Here is a 17,008-nt window from a genome sequence, read left to right as displayed (position 1 = left end):
CCCTAAATCAAAGACTGAAGAGGCAAAGAACCTCAAGAATTCGCTCATGCCTTTCCCTTTCAGATGTCAGGTGTCGAAAATAAGAAACTGAGATATACAGATTTAAAACAACTGGACTTAGAATATGCACTCAGATTAAGCCAGGTATATAAACAAATTTAAAATGTATATTATTTAACTCATTTGCTTCTCACCATTGTTGTCCCATTTTTTCAAAATTATTATCAAGCTTAAGTTTAATACTCAGACTAAAAATGTAGAAATACAAACAAGTTACTCCCTGCATGCTGGAAGAAAGAAATAAGAACATTATAACAATGCATTAATGTTATGTGACAGCTAAGTCTAAAAATAAAACCACATAAACAATGAAAGAAATGAAAGCATAATGTATATCTCCATCTCTCTGATACTTATGGTAGAAGCATACAAAGAACAGAGGTGAAATACAACATTTTGAATAGCTTTTCAAAAAGGAAAATTAATACCCTAAAACTACAACTTGGTTTTGTAAACAGATCTCAATGAAAATCTAGTCATATCACCAAAGTATTCACTGAATGCATGTTTGTATACACGTGTATACATACATGTATACACGTGTATACAAACATGCATTCAGTGAATACATATATGTATACACGTGTATACATATATTTGTTCAAAATGAAACTTAAGCTAGCTTTCTATATAAGTAAGAAATATGTAGTATTTATAAAGTAATTTCATGATTGAGCACAAAATTATCTTACAAAGAAGCAAAAATAGCTTACATACGAATTTTAAGGAGATTTAGAATACTTAAAGCCACTCATTATTCTAATTGAACTAGATTGAGGTCATTTTAAAAGTCTAACTTTAGAAAAGTGGCGTAATTACAAAATCTGGGTCAGATAAAGCCGTAGTATAAATCAGAGAGCTCTAAGCCCATCTATCTAAAATTGCTTTTGTGTTTTCCACAGTAGACTTTCAATGAATACAAAATAGAAAGAAAAAAATCTATACTGTATTCCTTCTCAAGATAGTTCCTCTTGGAAAATAATTCTACCTCTAGAGAGTTTTAGCTCAGGCATGATTCTCTCTAAAAGTAATTTATACCCCACAAAATCAATTGGGACTTGAAGTTTCCCAGCTTGTCATTTATGAACTGAATGAGCACACAAATTTACCCTATTTTTCTAGAGAAGTAGACCAGAAATAATAGTTAATATTGTACAACTGGTCCACATTTCACCTTATTTTAACTATATGGTAAAATTATAATTGCCACTATAAATAAATGCTTGTTATCTGAGAAGTAGGTTTAAAAAGTAAAAAAAAATCATACTTTTAACCAAGTCTTTTCATACATTCTTTGAGCAACTAAAGTAAACTAGGCATTCATGTTGGTACTGAGCTAGTGAGCAATTTCCTTCCTAAGTATGCATAGGTTCTGATGAATACTGATTTTGTAGGGTAGAGGGTACGCATAGCCAACCTTAAGTGATATAACCAAGGGAATTGTCCCTATTTTTCTCTATATTTTCCAGAATCTCCTTTTACCACCATAACACACAGTTTTCTCACTTTTAAGTCTCTGTCAGAAATGCTTGCTCAGTTATACTAACCCCATCTCTTCCCATTTTGTAACATCTGATGAGATGTACATACTTTCTCAGGTCAGAAACACACAATTACATTAGGTGATTCAATTATATAAGTGATATGTGAGTATTGATCAACATAAAAAAACGCATTCTCTGTGTCAGAGAATATTTATTCTTAATATCTATGTCCAGAGCATCCCCACAAATTAAAGTTTAAACCACTAGAGGGGGAAATATGGAAAAACTGCACAGAAGTCATAGTAAGAGGTCTTACATGGTAAAAAGCTTCTAGTCAAAGCATCTTCTCTACCCCTATAGTGAGCTGAGGGAAAGCAGTCCTCAGTCAGCATTCACAATGGTTAATAGCTCATTCTCTTTAATGACAATATTCCTCATAATTGATGTAATTCCCTTTTTGTTACTGCTTCAGTTCATTTTCTCTTCTTTTGTAGTCAATAGATGCTTGTTAAGCCATTGTACATACTTTCTCAAAGAACAAAGGATAGCATGTTCTTTATAATAATCCTTCTTGAAGATAAAGCTAAACCGAAGTCACAGGCTCAGCATTAGAAAGATGTTATTTATTTCTTGTATATCAAGTATGAAAACTAATTACTTCTGTGGGCTTAATTTCTTAACATTTTCCTATAATGGAAAAAAATATGTAACCAAAATATCTATACATGTGGTGGAAGGTTGGTTATATTAACATGTAATTTGTTATAATTGATAAATATTAAAACCTCACAATGCTTTGGATTGATTGCCTTTATGTACCTTTTTCTCACATGAACTTTTTTTTAATCGTAATAATCTGTAGAGTGTGATACTCATTAAGGGAAAAAAAACAAAGTTTAGAGAGATTACATATGTAAGTAAAGCCAGAACTAGAATTTTCAACTCAGGGTATCCAATACAAGCTTGTACTCTAGTGAAATTAAAATATAAACATTCACTAATGAAAAGTGATACCAGGAAGTTCATGAGCTTGAGCTAACAAATTATATGTCTTGGATCAATTGGACTTATGTTTGAAAACAGTAACTACTCTATTGGCTTGGTTGACATTGTACCTAAGACATGAATGTATGTGGATGGGGGAAATTAGAAACTGAACAATATTGGTACAATGACAATTTCAAGTCCTTCTTTTAAAAATGAATAGTCAGCCAAGCACCAGTGGCTTACTCCTGTAATCCTAGCTACACAGGAGGCTGAGACCTGAGGATTGTGTTTCCAAGCCAGCACAAGCAGGAAAGTCCATGAGATTCTTATGTCTAATAAACTCCCCAAAACCTTGAACTGGAGCTGTGTGATAAAGCAACAGCCTTGAACAAAAGAAGCTCAGAGACAGCACCCAAGCCCTAGGACTGGCGCGTATACACAAACACACACTCGTGTGCACATGTGCACTCTTGTGCGCACATACATAGTATAATCAGTTGGCTATAGATGGCTGATTTACCTTAAGTAAGCACTAGCAATATATTTTACATTGGTGTTTATCCACTGTATTCATTTTTGTAGAGAGAGTTCATCTTTGTCCCATTATTGAATGCGATACAAATGAAGATGCATAGTATTGTAAGCCCTACATGAATTTACCTGAGGTGTTGTGCAGAATTATAAACTGTTCAGCCACATTCAGTTAAGTGTCTGAAAACATGAGTATCCTGGAATATGAACATGATATTTACCTGGCATCTGCAAAAAGTAAAATGAAACATCAAGAATACAGATTAAACAGAATTGAAGTTTAAATAAAAGTATCACATGTGTTAGCCCCATGTTATCTGAAACTATTCAAACAGGTATTAGTTCAGAGGGGGCAAGAGAGGGATTGTACATGTTTATTGTATTAGAGCTATTTGGAAAAATGTTCAACATTACAACAGCTGTATTTCCTAATTATTGTGCAAAATAAATATACACAGTATATATACCAATGATAGAAGATAACCTACATTTTAAGGGACCTTTATATTTTAAATATATCTAATTTCAAATACTTTAGTAAGGGGATAACTGAATTACCCTATATTTACATTTAATTTTCAATGTATAGTAGCTAACTAATGAAATAAATTCAAGTGTTCACATACTAATTAAAATAAGCTCATGAAATATCTATGAATGCACACACACACATTTCATGTTTGGTGCCAGTACTACGCATTGAACTCAGAGCCTCAGTTCTGTCTCTTAGTTTTTCGCTCAAGACTGGAACTCTACTACTTGAGCCACAGCTCCATTTCTGGCTTTGTGCTTGTTAACTGGCAATAAGATTGTCATAGACTTGCTGCCTAGGCTGGCTTCAAACTAAGATCCTTAGATCTCAGCCTTGTGAGTAGTTAGGACTATAAGCATGAGTCATGGGTGCTTGCCAACATACTTATTTTAATATCTAAATTAAATACAAACAGGTATTGATGGGAGTGAATCCCCCCATATTATTATGAGTCAAATTAAATTGAAATGGTTATTGTTCAATGGGTGGACAAATGATTCTATTTATTTGGTGGAAGCAACTTTACACAGTATAAAACTGGCTAGTATTTTGTACCTTTCTGTAAGTTGCTTACAAGTTACACAAGTTGATCACAATTCCAGATATTGAAATGCTTTCTTGATTCACATTTCTATTCTCTGTCCACAGGTTGTATATAAAAATAATGACGTAAGACTGGAGTTATCTCGACTTGCCAAGCAAGGAGACCCTAAGATGAAGATCCATGGAGTGGTGGCATTTAAATGTGAAAATGTGGCCACATTAGACCCAATCACCTTTGAAACCCCAGAGTCCTTCATCTCTTTGCCTAAGTGGAATGCAAAGAAAACCGGCTCCATATCTTTTGATTTCCGTACAACAGAGCCAAATGGCCTCATCTTATTCAGCCATGGCAAGCCGAGACATCAAAAAGATGCCAAGCACCCACAGATGATAAAGGTTGACTTCTTCGCTATTGAGATGCTAGATGGACACCTCTACCTCCTCCTGGATATGGGGTCAGGTACAATCAAAATAAAAGCCTTGCAGAAGAAAGTGAATGATGGAGAATGGTATCATGTGGACTTCCAGAGAGATGGACGGTCAGGTAACTTAATATTTTTTTGTGTGTGCTACTTACCTAGATGATTCCATCCAAACTACATTTCCTAAGAATTAAAACCAAGGCTTGTGAAAAGGTTTCTACATTTCTTTTCTAGAGCAAAGGAAATGATACATGTTTTTATTTGACATCATATGAAAATAGAAAGGAGTTAATTAATCACTATGGCTGAGAACCAAAACCCACATACTCAAATGATTTCAAGAATAGCAATTTATGTAGACATTTATTGGATAATCAAGTGCCAAATCTTGCAGAAAACTTTAGTCTCAACTTGTAAATGTCAAAATTCAGAGTTCCTGTGGTTGCAGCCTTCTGTTAGGTCATGTAAGGTCTGGGACGGGGCACCTAATCTGGTAAACATAAAATATGAAAACATTAAAATGATCCAAAGCAGTAAACCTTTAGTTTGGAACAGCATCAGGAGGGACACAAGGAGGTCTTTGGCACCACATTAGTCATAGTGTTGCGTTCAAAATTCCCAAAAGGTTTCTTTCAAAGACACTCAAAATTCCACCAATGGGCACTTACTGTTCTGGTTTCCTTTTATTGAACTTTATTTCTCTCAGAAGGGAGGATGGAGAGAGTGGTGTAAGGGTTGCAGAAAGGAAACTCCCACGCGGTTCAAGCAGGAGAGAGTTTATTAGAAGGGAGCAGGAGAAAATAAACTGCAAGAGATGGAGGCACACAGCGCCTGGGAGCCCTTGGCTGGTGGAGAGGGATTACACAGGGGAGAGTGGAGGAGGGGTGTGGCTATCGCAGATGGGGAGGATGGGGAAATGACCTCAGAGCCTGGATACCCTCCCATTACCCCCAGGCATGTTAGTTGCCTGGGTTCCAGGTGCTGGGCAGGGACTTCTAGAGTACTGGGGGAAGAGAACAAGGAAGGGGCCATTTCTCCTGGGTGGACCTAACAGGTGGCAAGAAAATTTTCCCTGAAGAAGTAACATTTACACTGAAATCTGGACGTTGCTTAGGGGGATTAGAGTTTGACTAGTATAAACTTTGGAGAGAAAGAATCATCCAGGCAGAAAAATGACATTTGTAAGAATGCTGAGAGAAAAGACAGAGAAGGGAGAGAAGGAAGAGAGAGTAGGGTGAGAAAGAGAGAGACAGACAGGCAGACAGTGATAGAAACAGAGACAGAGAAATTGAATCGGTTAAGTAGAAAGCTATATATTCTTTTATTCTCTTTATTCCATATTCCATCCTCATTTATAAATGATACTTATAAGAAGATACTCTCTCCTCTCCATTTCCTTACACTCTCCTTTGTTCTATTACATTACCCTATTCTGGAGTTTTCAGAAATAGCAATGTAAGTTTGGCCAAGATATTTTATATGGGCCTGAGTTTTTTATGTATGAAACAGTGGGGAAAGACCAAGCCCAAACTAGCCCAGTGAAGGCAAATCAAAGTCATCGCACTGTGGATCCAATATTCTTACAGAATTCTCCACTTGATTCTGATTCACCACATTGCTGGAACTATAGGCCAGACAGCAGATCCAATTATCTATGATTACTCTCCTGTCTCAGAAGGCCATGCTGAAGACCAGGGCTGAGCACTCCCTTCCACTCCCACTGCTTCTGCTTCTGCTCCTTGCCACTAAGAACTGCTGGTCTCTGCAGTGTGGTTGCTTTCCATTTCCTCATGAACCTTTTACTCATGTATCTGCCCTTGGTACTGATCAAGAAAGTTGTATTTGCCTTTCAAGAGGTATCTTTTCATGTAAGAAAATACAAGGGAAGTGTGGGGACTGATAATGACACATAGAAGGTACGTCAGAAGTCTTTTCTGTAAACCCAAGATATTTCTGCAAATGCTATTTCTGATGCCTTTTGTCTGTAAATCTGATTTCCCTACAACTGCTTTTCATAAAGGAGTTGAATTTTTCTTTGTGTTTCTGATGGAAGCTGAGAAGACACTGATGGGAATGTAGGAGTGATGATAGTATCTCCCTCCAACACTCATTCATCCTCTCTGACAAAGCTGGTTGTTAATTTACTACTTAGGAACTCACAAAGGCAAGAATTTAGAAGTGAGTACACAGGCACTGCTGGTTCATGCCTATATTCCTAGCTACTCAGGAGTCAGGAGGCTGAGATTTGAGGATTACAGTTCAAAAACAGCCTAGGTAGGAAAATTAGTGAAATGCCTATCTGCAATTAACCATAAATACATTAATTAATTAAATAATTAAATATACTGTAAGTAAAGTTGTGGCTCAAGGGCCTTAAGTAAAAAAATTAAGAGATAGCACCCAAGCCCTGAGTTCAAGCCCTAGTAGTGCCACCAGAAAGGAGAGAGAGAGAGAGAGAGGAAAAAAGAGAAAGAGAGAGAGAGAATGAGAGAATGAGAGAGAGAGAATTGTCTATAGAGTAGTCTATTGCTTTGAACTAGTAGTTTGAAATGTTAGCATTGAATTTGGAATAGCTCTAGAATAGAATTTAGATAATTATTTTAAGAAGAGAATATTTCACATCCTAATTTTCTAACAGTTTAAAATTTTTAAAAATTACTTGGGCATCTTTTAGAGATTCATAAAAGCAAAATTACCAAGCTTAAGAGCAGTTACATTTATGATGTGTTGTCTAATGATATGAAAATAATACATATGATTATCAAATTGGTAATAAATAAAAAATAGGAAAAAGTAATAAAATAATACCTCTTTATGTAATAAAAGTATTTGATGTTTTTAGATATTCCATTCCAGTCTTTTTGCTATGTGAATTATAGGAATGTTTTTATATCTATGTATATAGATCTCTATGTGGATGTGTGTTTGTGTATATGCATATATTCACATATACACATTATCATACATATATACACAAATACATAGAGAAAACAATTAGAATTTTTCTATGAAATCCTTCATTAGGAGAAAATGTTCATTGTCCCATTAATTATAAACTACATATATTAGTTCTTGTGAACTCTGGGGAAAAGAGAGGCTCTTTAATTCCAATTCTTGTATAATATTGCTTAGTTATAGCTATTTCCACTTGCATGTTAGCTTTCTTTTACAACGTGCTCCATTGAGGAATAATAACAGGGAAGATCAAGTGGGACTGAGCCAACATAATTGACAATTTCACATCCTGCTCTAAATTGGCTAAAATGAACCAAAGGACAAGCGTGAGTTTGTGGAACGGAGTGGATGACTTCAGTGCTTACAAGAATTAGATCTCTCATGCTTATGGCTTAGGTACAAAGAGCAAAACCCCTAGTTGTTATGTTCATGCCCAGAATGGGAGAGGTCCATCCTCTGTCAGTTTGGGAGGACTTCCACAATACCACATTTCTAGTTTCCCACTCTGATGTTACCAATCCCAACCCTAAAGCTCTTCCCAAGTATTTTGTGAAAGGACAAATTGTGTGACAATTAAGATGAAGTTAATGACTCTTTTCTTGGCACAGGAATATAGTTTAAATTTGTGTTACACTCTTTGGTTCAGTCAAGGTTATCCTTTCAAGTGCTTTTATAGTAACATGCCAGTCATATTTTTTCTTCCTTTTGCAAACTATGATTACACATTGAAATCTGAGAGAAAACTCATTATTCTTGTCAAGTCCTGCTTGTGGCCAGCAGAGTATGTCAGATTGTGTCAGCGGTTATTCATGGGAAAGCCTGCATTTAACATCTAAGAAGCCATTGAGATTTGAATTGAAGTCATAGAGTTCCAGTTTAAGAACTAGAAATTATAGTGGAGAAGGCAGCAGGCTCTCTCCAGAGCACATAATTAGAGGTTTGTAGTAATCACTCCTGGATATGAACAGCATTTTCTAGCTATCTATTACCAGCCCTGATTTTTGTGTGTATTGCTGGTGAATCGCCACACTTAGACATTTCTACTTGAAGACTACACAACCATTCCTCTGCTCAGGTTCTTCCCATGACTCTGCCCACTAGACTGTGGCATGCATTGAAATCATTTTAAGTCCAATTTATAAATACATTTTTGTGGGTCTATGCCATAGTATACTGAAATACCTTGTCAATAATCTATTATTTGGTCAATGATCATAGATAGAGGTCAAAGTTTCATTACGTATTTTTGTCGGTTGTGGGACTTGAACTCTTGGGCCGGGTACTGTCTCTAAACTCTTCAGCTCAAGGCTAGCGCTCTGCCACTTGAGCAACAGTGCCACTTCCCATTTTCTTGTGATTTATTGGCAATAGGAGTCTCAAGGACTTTCCTGCCTGGGTTGCTTTGAACCACAATCCTTAGATCTCAGCCTCCTGAGTAGCAAGGATTACAGGTGTGAGCCACCGGCGCCTGGCTTCATTACATTTTTACATTAAGTTTTATTAAATCAGTGTCTATATTTCTTTATTCCTGTTGTGCTTAATTGAGAAAAGTCATTGATTTTCTTAACTCAAGTAATTTATTTTGGTATATTTATTTTGAGTTGTAGGTTTATATTTTTGTAGTAAAAATTTTTGTAGTAAAAATTCAGGATACTTGTTTAATTTGGTGTTAAATAAACCTTTTTTAAATCCAAGAATATCTAAGTAACATTTGTTTCCTGAGAGTTATGACCTTGGAAGGTAAGATTCACAGCAGAGGCATCAAGGTCCATAGGCTTGAGAGACTCAAGTGAATTAACGTATGTAAAGAAAAGAAAGTTTCTGGACATTCCTGGGCAAAAGCCAGCTACTGCTGCAGATCCTTGACTGCTTCTTTCTCTCTACAGGGAAGGTGACAGGATATCCTCCCTGAAAGGCTAATGTGACTATTTATATCCCTCAGGAACTTATTCAGATGTGTTATCCTCAAACATACTTAAGATTTTGCTCCCATTGTAAATCTTATTGTAGTGGACAAAAAATTAGACTATCTGTTTATCTATGTATTGATTGAATCCTCTCTATCAATATCTATCTTCTCTGTAATTCCTTAAAAAAAATCCTGTTTGTATTTCTAGGCATCACTGTATTCAAAATATATTTTCCCCTAGGTCATATTTGCTTAATTATTTATCTTCTGATAAATATTTAACTCTTACTTTTTAAAACATAGTTTTAAATTAATAGGATTTATTTGTGCACATTAGTCAAATTCTTTAGATTCTGAGAACTGAAGTCTGTGTTAATTAGAATTTTAATTTTTAAAGATAATGACAGTTTAATTAACCAGTGTTATGATTTACAATCTTATCTCCAATTTATGAGCTACCTGTCCCCTTTCTGTGGCCAATAGATGACAAACTTGAAGATTTCTATTATAAGATTTATTTTTATGCATTGATTTAATTCTTTGAACCAAATAAGCAGGATAGAAGAAGTAAGATATTTTTGTATGCTGTCAAATGGTTTAGAAACCTAGTATATAACATTATTTTTATTTGTTTGTGATGACATATAAAATTAGAAAATCAAACAGGCTTTTATGTTTTTTTTTAATTTTTTGCCAGTTGTGGGGTTTGAACTCAGAGACTGGGCACTGTCCCTGAGCTTTTGTGCTCAAGGCTTAGCTGAATCAAAGCTCCACTTTCAAATTGTTTTGGCTGTTATCTTCAGATAATAGTCTGCAGACTTTTCTGCCTCAGCTGGTTTTGAACCATGACCTTCAGATCTCCATCTCCTGGGTAGCTAGAATTGTAGGTGTGAGCCATAAGCTCCCCTGGCTTAATATGCAATTTTCCTATTTGGATTTATTGATAGAAAGGGGATTGACAACTTTCTAATTGTAGAAACCAATTTCTTTATAGTGAGAATTGTAGCCAAATTATGAATATATAAAACTGGCATTTAACTTAAAAATTATAAATAGCAATGGTTTCTTTTTTTTAGAATTGAGATTTAGTAATCATCTTGTTGATTCCTTTGTTTTGCATTGAAGCCACAGTTAGTACAAATAACCTATTATTAGGCTAAACTTACTGGCTAGTTAGCTAAAGTTCTCACCATGCAATGTATTTCCCATCACAGCACATGATTTCCTACTCCTCAAATCCTGGTGATTTAAACTTTGGTAGACTTTAAAACTGTAAGCAAAATTCCTTTAAGTTTCTCCTTTAACTTTCTTCTCACCATGTTTTATTTTCTTATCATGTAAAGTAGTCTTATATTTGTGTAATAACCAAGAAAAAATTAACAGAAAAATAAAAAAGCTAGAAAGTAATTAATGCCATAGCAAGTTGTAAAACTGATTTCTACTTTTCTAACTAAATGCTGTTTCATCAGGTTTTCTCCTATTTATGTACAACTTTACATGAAAGGTGAATTTATTATTTAAGCTTTTAGATATTCTATATGAATATTATCTTGTCTACTTAACTACTGCTGTGTCTTTGGTGTATGCAAAATGTGTTAAATTATTAAGGTGATATGATATGATTTCTAAGACACTGAAATTATAAAATATTTATTTGTGTCCTTTTTTAGCTACAATGATAATCCTTTAAAGAGTATAATAAAGCTTGGCTTGGTGTGTTACACTTATAATCCTAGCTATATTCAGAGGATCATGCAACACCAGCCTAGTTTAAAGTTAGTGACCCCATCTCATTCAAAAAGCTACACCCAGTCATATGTACTTTTCATCCTAGCTAAATAGAACGTATAAATAGGAAGACCATGGTTCAAGTTTTTTAAGCAAAAATGTGAGACCCTATTTTTAAAATAACAAAGAAAAAGCTTAGGTTTTTGGCTCAAGTAGTGGAATGCCTGCCTCACAAGCAATTGGCCCTAAATGCCAACTCCAGGATTGAGAAAAAAAAAAATTTTTAAGGTAAAATAAAAATAACTTGGCAGGATACATTGGAAGATTAAAATTTGAAGCACAAAGCATTGACTTCAATAAATCCCCTTATATTACAACCATTCACAAATTTTAATAGCTGAAATAGACCAATATTTGTATAAGTGATTAAGTTACTAGAAAATTAAATCTTAATTATAGTGAAATGGTAAGAATACATGAAAGAATTCAGCTATTTTAAAGAGAACATATCAATAGTTGTGTTTTCTAGGAAAAGAGAAAGAGATAAACCAATGATATTTTTAAGCTTTGGTTTTCTCCTACAATGTTTATTCATTTTGGCCACTGGTGGGGGCTGGAAGGGGGGCAGGATCCATTGATATATACATCTTTTTTATTTTTTAATTGTGAAAATACCGTACCAAGGGGTTACAATTACATGAGCAAGGTAATGAGTAGATTTCTTATCAAGCATTGTTGCCTCCTCCTTTGTTTCCCCTTCCCATCCCTTCCCATCTCTTGTTTTTCCCCTACCATCTCTGCCCTCCCATCTCCAGGACTACACTCCACCCCTTCTCCCCCACCAAAGTTGTAAAGTTCATTTTTCAACATAACGACTTGTACATCTCATTGTTGCAATGGGTCCACCTGTATCCCTACTTGAACAATTTGTTTTTTCCCTTCCCCTCCACAAATTATACCAACATCAAATACAGTGAAAACAGGGGTTATACCGTGGGGGGGAGGGACATTCAAAGCAACAAAAAAAATCATCTTATAAATATGTTAGAAACAATAGCAAGAAAGAAAAAACATTTGAGTCCTACTACTACATTGTTTTTAATTATCAATAAACAAAGTTTAAATTTTCATTTAATATGCTCATTGTAAGTACTACCTAAAGCTCAACTGTAATGAAATTAGCACTTGAGAACCTTAAATATTTAAATTTCACTAGGCCTTTATCTATGTGCTAAATTGTTTTTAGCCAATGCACATTCTATGAGGATTCTTTTCCTTAGATGAATATGTTCTTTGACTTACATCCATAGTAAAATTATGAATGAGATTCTTGACTCAAATTCATTATCAGAAGTATGTGCACATGCTTAGATTTTAAAATCCAGATTCTTATTTCAGTTTAACTTAACAGAATCAGAATGAATAGTTAGTTCAAACAATTTGGATGTCTAAATCTTCAAAGTATACATGCAGTTGTTTCCATTCTTTACTTTTTGTTTTCCCCCTTTTGACAAACAAGAAATTAGAGACATAACTCTGTGTGTGTGTGTGTGTGTGTGTGTGTGTGTGTGTGTGTGTGTGTGTGTGTGTTGGCAAAGCATACAGAGAAATGTGCACCTCACTTTGTAGGCATTTGTTTGTTAAATAATCTTTCTCCTTTTGTCCTTAAGATGCATTCTTTATCATCCAGTTATAATGTAACACTAGCTGCTATAGCAGATAGGGACCACCCATTAATTTACTTCTTGGATATTTTGGACAATGATGTGTATGGAGTAATTCTTTAGAAGTGCATATAATGACCATTATATTACAAAAGGATGGAAGAGTCATCTTTCTCTCTCAATAGTATGCCTTTCATTTGCCCAAATTGCATTCCTTATATTGTTCTAACTAGGATTTTATGAAACCTATATGTTTCTAAATGAGAGATTTCTTCTAGACACCTGAACAAATGTGAATAGTAGAAATGAATGTTTTGTCCTTTCCTGTTTTTACTGCCTCCTTCAGAATTCCCTACTATACTCCCCTCCTTCATTGACCAAAATAGCAATTCCTTTGAGTGGCTCTCTCCTGGGAGTCTTTTCCATTTCTTTCTGTTGAAAGTCTAAAGAGACAAATATCCTCTTAATGACTTGGCTGCCCTGGCAGTCTCTGTCAGTGGCTTTCATGCCCTTCTCCCGCAAAAAGACAGATTATATTATGTAGCAAAGCTCAGGGAGAGCCCTTCTACTGTGATTTGGAATGTTCTAGGGCAGAATTTAGGTCCAGCAGCTTATCTTTAGTTACACACTTGCCTTTGGGTGGGGGGAGCAGACCTTAAGTATCTTAAGATATAACTTAGTATCTTTCTCCTTATACCTATTGCTCCATACCCCACCTCCACCTACTCCACCTACAGAAGTTTACTCCCTAAGTCCTGAATAACCAACTCCTGTCTACTCCTAAGTACCTGAGGCCTTATGTTCACACCCAACCTTGTCCCCCAACCTTTCTCTCCAGATAGAATATTGGAATGTTTTTTGCAATCTAACAAGATATATGAAAGTTTTCAGTCTAACGGCATGAATGAAAGTTTTTTTTTAATCAGGAATGTGCTGTCAGTCTTTCATATTTTAATGGATTTCATAAGTTTCTGTAACTCTCAAATATCCCCCCATGCAGATGACTACCCATTCATTTCATACATAGGTCCTATGTCCGTCTACCCTTATAAACCAATAGCTTTTATTCTCCCCAACACTGGAAGTATAGAAAAGAAAGCCTTATTAATTTAGATAGGTAATTTGGTTTGAATAGAAACAATCAAGTGATTTTACATAATTCTTTCATTGAAATGTTGTAGTAAACCTTATGCAATACTTATAATGATCTAAATAAAATTAGCTTAAATTTTACTTTGTTGAACATGCAGAGCAGCCTGCTGTACAGGTCAAATAATTAGCCCTGGGTTATAGGTAAGGCAAGTCTAACCACAGTCAGTAGCTGGATACAGCTAGGAATGAGGAAGCTGGACTTCTACCTCTATCAAACTATTGTGCCCAGGGAAACTACTCAAGTCAATTTCAACTGGGGACAAACAATCTTCCCTTGTAGCTACATACTGGCTTTCAGAGTAAACACTAAACCAAAAAATCAGACTTTATTCCAGAGACTACCAACTTCTTTAATTTATGTCTATATGTAATTAATCTAGAGCTCTTTAGAGGCAACCCAACTAGTATTTAACCCTATCTGTTTGGGTTTCTATCAGTGTTAAATTGGACCATTTTAGTGACTCGATAGCTCCAAACATTGGTGATAGTAGAAATAATAATATAATAATATATAATATAATATAATAATATCTTTGCTCAAAGATTTTACCCTTCAGCAGATGAGAGAGAAAAGGTAATAAGTAGACCATGTTATGTTTCTTTACATTTCCCATGTTCTCTTGTCATTAAACAGGTACCATTTCTGTCAACACACTGCGGACACCCTACACAGCTCCTGGCGAGAGTGAGATTCTGGACCTGGACGATGAGCTGTACCTGGGGGGCTTGCCAGAAAATAAGGCTGGCCTCGTCTTCCCCACCGAGGTGTGGACTGCCTTGCTCAACTATGGCTACGTAGGCTGTATCCGGGATCTCTTCATTGATGGCCAGAGCAAAGATATCCGGCAAATGGCTGAAGTTCAAAGTACTGCTGGAGTGAAACCCTCCTGTTCACGGGAGACAGCAAAACCGTGCCTTAGCAATCCTTGCAAGAATAATGGCATGTGCAGGGATGGGTGGAACAGATATGTCTGTGATTGCTCCGGAACTGGCTTTCTTGGCAGATCTTGTGAAAGAGGTAGGACTTCAAACAATCTAGAAGCTACATTCCCTAGAAGGGCATAGTCAATGTTGAGGTTGAACCTGAACTGACCGTTAAAACAACATAAGCTCTAGGGAAAGAAAGTCTGGAGGCTGAACCCCCAGACTTTGTACAGATTATGAATGAGATTTTAGTAGTTTCAAAGGACCTTATTCTGGGAAGACTCATCTCTGAGTATGTAGGGAAGGAGATGTGGTCTTCTGAAACCTACAGCTCATGGGCCTAAGATGCACAATGGACAATGGCCTTTGTCTCTTTTGCCTGGTTTTGACTTCAGGACACTAGACAGTAATGAGACAGACATGAATGAGACATATATAACAACTCCAATGTTAATATCTCTGCGGTGAAATTGTCTGTGAGACAAATGAAGATGTAAATTGCAAACTTGTGACACTACTGGGTGAGATGAGCCGGCCTGCTCATTTCACAAGAAGCAGTATTATTAAGCTGGCTGCCAGTTGCCCACATCTATAAACCTAGCTTCTCAGGAAGCTTAGATCTGAGGATCACAGTTCAAAGCCAATATAGTACAGGCAGGAAAGTCTGTAAGATTTTTTATCTATAATTAACCATCAACAAAACAAAACAAAACAACAACAACAACAAAAACCATCCAGAAGTAGAGCTGGGGCTTAAGTGGTAGCACTTGAGTCCTCACAGCACTAGCTTTGAGTACAAAAGCTCAGGAACAGTGCCCAGGCCCTAAACTCAAGCCCTAGGACTGGCACAAGGAAGGGGAGGAGAAAGGAGGAGGAGAAGAGTTGTCTCTGAGATGTAAACCAAGTGAAATCATCTAAGTTACACCAACACTTTCATAACTGTATACTGATTTCAGAAGCACTCACGTTTTTGTTTAAGACCTTAAAGGATCCCAAAGCATTCCTTTACCTATTTTCTTTAAAGGCTTAGCTGAGTCTGTTAAAAGTCAGAAGAGGTCCCTCTCTCTCCTTGTCTAAGTTGTCAACAAAGCTTTATATTTTTCCCTTTCTCTTAAAAGCAGAGGAATAAGGGTTAAAGGAGGACATAAGACTTCCAACTGATCTGTAGGCCAAGCTAACAGAAGAAATAACAGAACAAATAGTTCCAAGTGTGTCCTTCCATCGACCCAGTGTTGCAGATAAATGCCACAGCCACTACGCCCATTGTCACTTATTTTTCTATAATGGAGCTGAAAATCAATATGAAAAAAATATTGACAAACTGTTCCATAGTTCTCTCATGGTACAGGTCACATTGCTCTCTTAGATATTTAGCCTAAATGATACCTGGCATCTTTTCATAAAGCCATGAACATTTAGTTATTAGTTTTTTTCGTTCCTGAAATAGTTCAATATACTTCGCCTAAAATGTCATAGGGAAAAGGTAGCCATTTTGTAGACTCAAAAAATTGAAATGTATTTTTGGGCATTTATCTCAATAGAAAATGCATTGACTTATCAACAATAAAAAATAATAGCTAATAAGGATGCTAAGAATATAAAAATAGCTTAAATTGCCTACAGAAGTGCTATCTCTGTTCTCTATTAGGTAGCTAGTCAGGCTGAGAGATGGATTGGTATTTTATCATTGAGACAGGACCATGCTCTTTATGATAGTACTGAATTGTCATTCAATCTTCTTCACTGTTCCTATAGAGTATGGATTGTATAAGTATGTTCTTCTCAAGTTTCTTCTTTGCATTTTTTCCTTCCTAATGTATTTGTTTAGTTTGGTTTTGGAAAACTGCCAAGAGAGGGAGGAAAGTGACCAAGCTCACATAGTATAATACAGTTAGGCATACTACAAGATTAGCAGGCCTGAGTGATTTAAAATTTAATTTTAATTTCACATACTCTGAATGCTGCCAGTTATCTTGATGCTGCCTGGTTAAGTGGAGCTGGGAAAGCGTATAAGACAACTGTCTCATGAATTACGAAAGCCTCCCTTTAAATATGCATGGTGTACCACCTTGTGGCAATGTTCTGTTACTACATATGTTCAAAAATTAGAAATAGAA

At 35.8% G+C, this 17,008-nt stretch overlaps 1 protein-coding gene across 44 annotated transcripts in view; it reads left to right on the top strand.

Annotated features, from left to right (window-relative positions):
* Nrxn1 (neurexin 1) overlaps nucleotides 1–17,008 on the top strand; it is a 1,041,346-nt gene that overhangs the window by 442,672 nt on the left and 581,666 nt on the right. For all 44 annotated transcript variants that reach the window (XM_070025560.1, XM_070025561.1, XM_070025582.1 and 41 more), the window contains 2 exons: nucleotides 4,243–4,681; nucleotides 14,602–14,985. In XM_070025560.1, the coding sequence (XP_069881661.1) occupies nucleotides 4,243–4,681; nucleotides 14,602–14,985 (823 nt within the window). The remainder of the gene's footprint in view (nucleotides 1–4,242; nucleotides 4,682–14,601; nucleotides 14,986–17,008) is intronic.

The sequence above is a fragment of the Dipodomys merriami genome, unplaced genomic scaffold (genome assembly GCF_024711535.1).
Source record: "Dipodomys merriami isolate MVZ:Mamm:240054 unplaced genomic scaffold, mDipMer1.0.p SCAF_17, whole genome shotgun sequence".
Lineage (NCBI taxonomy): Eukaryota > Metazoa > Chordata > Mammalia > Rodentia > Heteromyidae > Dipodomys > Dipodomys merriami.
Note: the sequence above shows the minus strand (reverse complement) of the source record. Positions and strands in the feature narration are given on the sequence as shown.